The 2,737-nt window shown below is 43.0% G+C and overlaps 1 protein-coding gene across 1 annotated transcript; it reads left to right on the forward strand.

Annotated features, from left to right (window-relative positions):
- Positions 1-1,384: 1,384 nt before the first annotated feature.
- Positions 1,385-2,331, forward strand: LOC134185354 (uncharacterized). The gene is made up of 2 exons (XM_062653135.1): positions 1,385-1,578; positions 1,638-2,331. The coding sequence occupies exons 1-2, from the start codon at positions 1,385-1,387 to the stop codon at positions 2,329-2,331; spliced, it is 888 nt and encodes a 295-aa protein (XP_062509119.1).
- Positions 2,332-2,737: the final 406 nt, after the last annotated feature.

Consider the following 2,737-nt stretch of genomic DNA (forward strand, 5'->3'; position numbering starts at 1 on the left):
ATAGCTAAGCATGCGTTTGAAGCCCGGATAATGGTATAGCGTCTGCTCATAACCGCTAATAAGCCAAAATTGTAAAGCGCGTTAAAGTTTGATAATGCACGTTAAATAAATCAATTGATACCAGCAACATTGCTATAATAATTGCGGTTACAAAAATTTCAAAATCAAAATGTGGCAGACCAACAGACCCGGTGGAACGGCTACGGCGCTACGGCCATGGCCGTAGCACATTTTGAAGGTTCATTTCTATTTTTGGTTGCAAGAACAATTATATTTCTTTGCCCTTCGAGCTCTCGCCTTGGCATGTTAGGCGGTCTGTAGGAAAGGCACGTGTACCTCACGCGGACGATTTCATGTCTGTTGCCTTCCCATTGTGCCCTGACGTGGGTGAAAGGCCTAATCAGCCCAAGAAGATCTTATTTCCTGCGGTTGAGTTTGGAAAGGAAAATAGTTGGCAGATCCTTCAACGAGAAATGGTTTGATCGCTGGACTTGATTCATTGGGACGCAGAGACCAAACGAGTGTTCTGTCACGTATGTATTACAGCAGCTAAGCAACTGAAACTCCAGCCGACGGGGACAGAACCTTCGTTTATTTCCAAAGGATGTCAAAATTGGAAAGATGCCTGTGTGGTGTTTGCGAGGCACGAAAAATCTTCGTTTTACAAACGTGCAGTTGAAGCAGTTATCACTCTTCCAGCTACAAGAGATGTTGCAGATAGTCTGTCATCTCAAGCAGCACAGACTAAGAAAGAACATCGCTCATGTCTTTTGTAGGTGATGGCTTCGCTGAGATTTCTCGCTAGGCAAGGACTTGCAATTAGAGGTGACGGTTCTGGTAAAAGAGATGGAAATTTTAGTCAGTTAATGGTTCTGTTGGAAAGCTCTGATGATACACTTGCTATGCTCTGATGATACACTGATGATATACAGGCAAAGAAAACAGAGAAATATACTTGTCATGAAGTTGACAATGAACTACTTCAGATTATGGCCAATCGAATTGTATGAGACATCGTAAATAGCATCAAATCGTCAGGTTCATATTTCTCTATTATGTTGATGAAACAACTGATGCCAGTACAATCGAACAAGTCGTCTTTGTTTGCGTTGGGTAGGCGATGACCTGGAACCCCACGAGAAATTTCTAGGTATCCATCAAACTGACTCAATTGATGCAAATACTTTAGTTGCGATAGTGAAGAACTGCCGAGGTCAGTGCTACGACGGTGCTGCTAACATTGCCCGCGTTCGCAATGGAGTCGCAACACAGTTATTAGCAGTCGAGCGAAGGGCATTATACACGCACTGTTATGGACACTTCCCTCAATCTAGCATGTCAAGATACCATTCGCGAAATAAAAGTCATTAGAAATGCCCTCGATATGACTTTTGAGTTATCAAAACTGATGATGTATTCATCGAGAAGAAATGCTACCTACAAGAAAATGAAAAATGAGTTATCACCTGGTCAGCCTGGATTTCGTACCTTGTGTCCAACAAGATGGACGGTGAGAGCAGACTCTTTGGCATGTGTCGAGGCTAACTATTCTGTGCTACAGAATAGCCTGGAGCCAAAGTAAAAGTAGTGGCAACCGAGATAACAAAGTTTGATTTCCTTTTTGGTGTAATGCTTAGAAGTAGGAGACTTAGGTTAGTTGACAACATAAGCTGTACATTGCAAAAGAAGAAACTGTCAGCTGCAGAGAGCCAGGTTGCAGCAAATGTAACAATCAAAGTGATATCTGCATTAAGGACTGATGAAGAGTTTGATATATTCTGGCAAAACGTAGTGAAGAAGTCTGAAACTGTGGATGTAAGCGAGCCTAGGATGCCACGGAAGAGGAAAGCTCCAAACCGGTATGAGGCTGGTATTGGCGAAGGCAGCCATCCCGAATCTCCGAAGGATCTATACCAGATTACCTATTATGCAGCAATAGACAGAATTCTGTTTTCTATTAGATATCGCTTCGATCAACCCGGTTATAAGATCTATGCACACCTTCAGAATTTGCTAACCAAGGCCGCATCCGCAGACGACTACAGTCAAGACATGGAAGTCGTTGTGAGATTGTACGAGGGAGACATCGAACCTGCACGCCTCAAGAGCCAGCTGGAAATTCTTACTGCTGAGTTTCAATCTCAGCAATTTTCTGAAGAGGGAACAGTCAATAAGCTTCCATTGACTTTTAGTAAAGTGAAGGACTATCTAATTAGTCTGGGACATGGAAGAGAACTCTTGAGTGAGGTTGTGACAATATTACGCCTGATTCTAGTTATGCCAGCGACTAACGCCACAAGTAAACGGTCATTTTCCGCTTTCGAAGATTGAAAACGTACTTGCGTGCGACTGTGAACCAGAGCCGACTAGATCATCTAATGATACTAACTGTTCACAAAGAACTGACAGACATGTTAGATCTATCTGCATGCGCAAAGGAATTTCTTTGTGGAAACGAACACAGACTTTCTGTGTTTGGTAGATTTCTTTAGTGCAATTAACATTATTTTTGTTCACACATATGACCAGCTATCTCTGACCACGCCTACTAACGTGCGCTAGGCCGTAGCACTTTGGATTTGCTTCTGCCGGGTCTGGACCAAGTCAGCGCCTGTTCTAATTAATTAATGAGGTTAGAACCATTACCAGGAGACTATCATGGTATTGCTGTGGTGTACACCACATGTGTTAGTAGGTACACAGTGACACTACGCTGCGTACCGTGGCTAGAAAAAGG

The sequence above is a fragment of the Corticium candelabrum genome, chromosome 10 (assembly GCF_963422355.1).
Source record: "Corticium candelabrum chromosome 10, ooCorCand1.1, whole genome shotgun sequence".
Lineage (NCBI taxonomy): Eukaryota > Metazoa > Porifera > Homoscleromorpha > Homosclerophorida > Plakinidae > Corticium > Corticium candelabrum.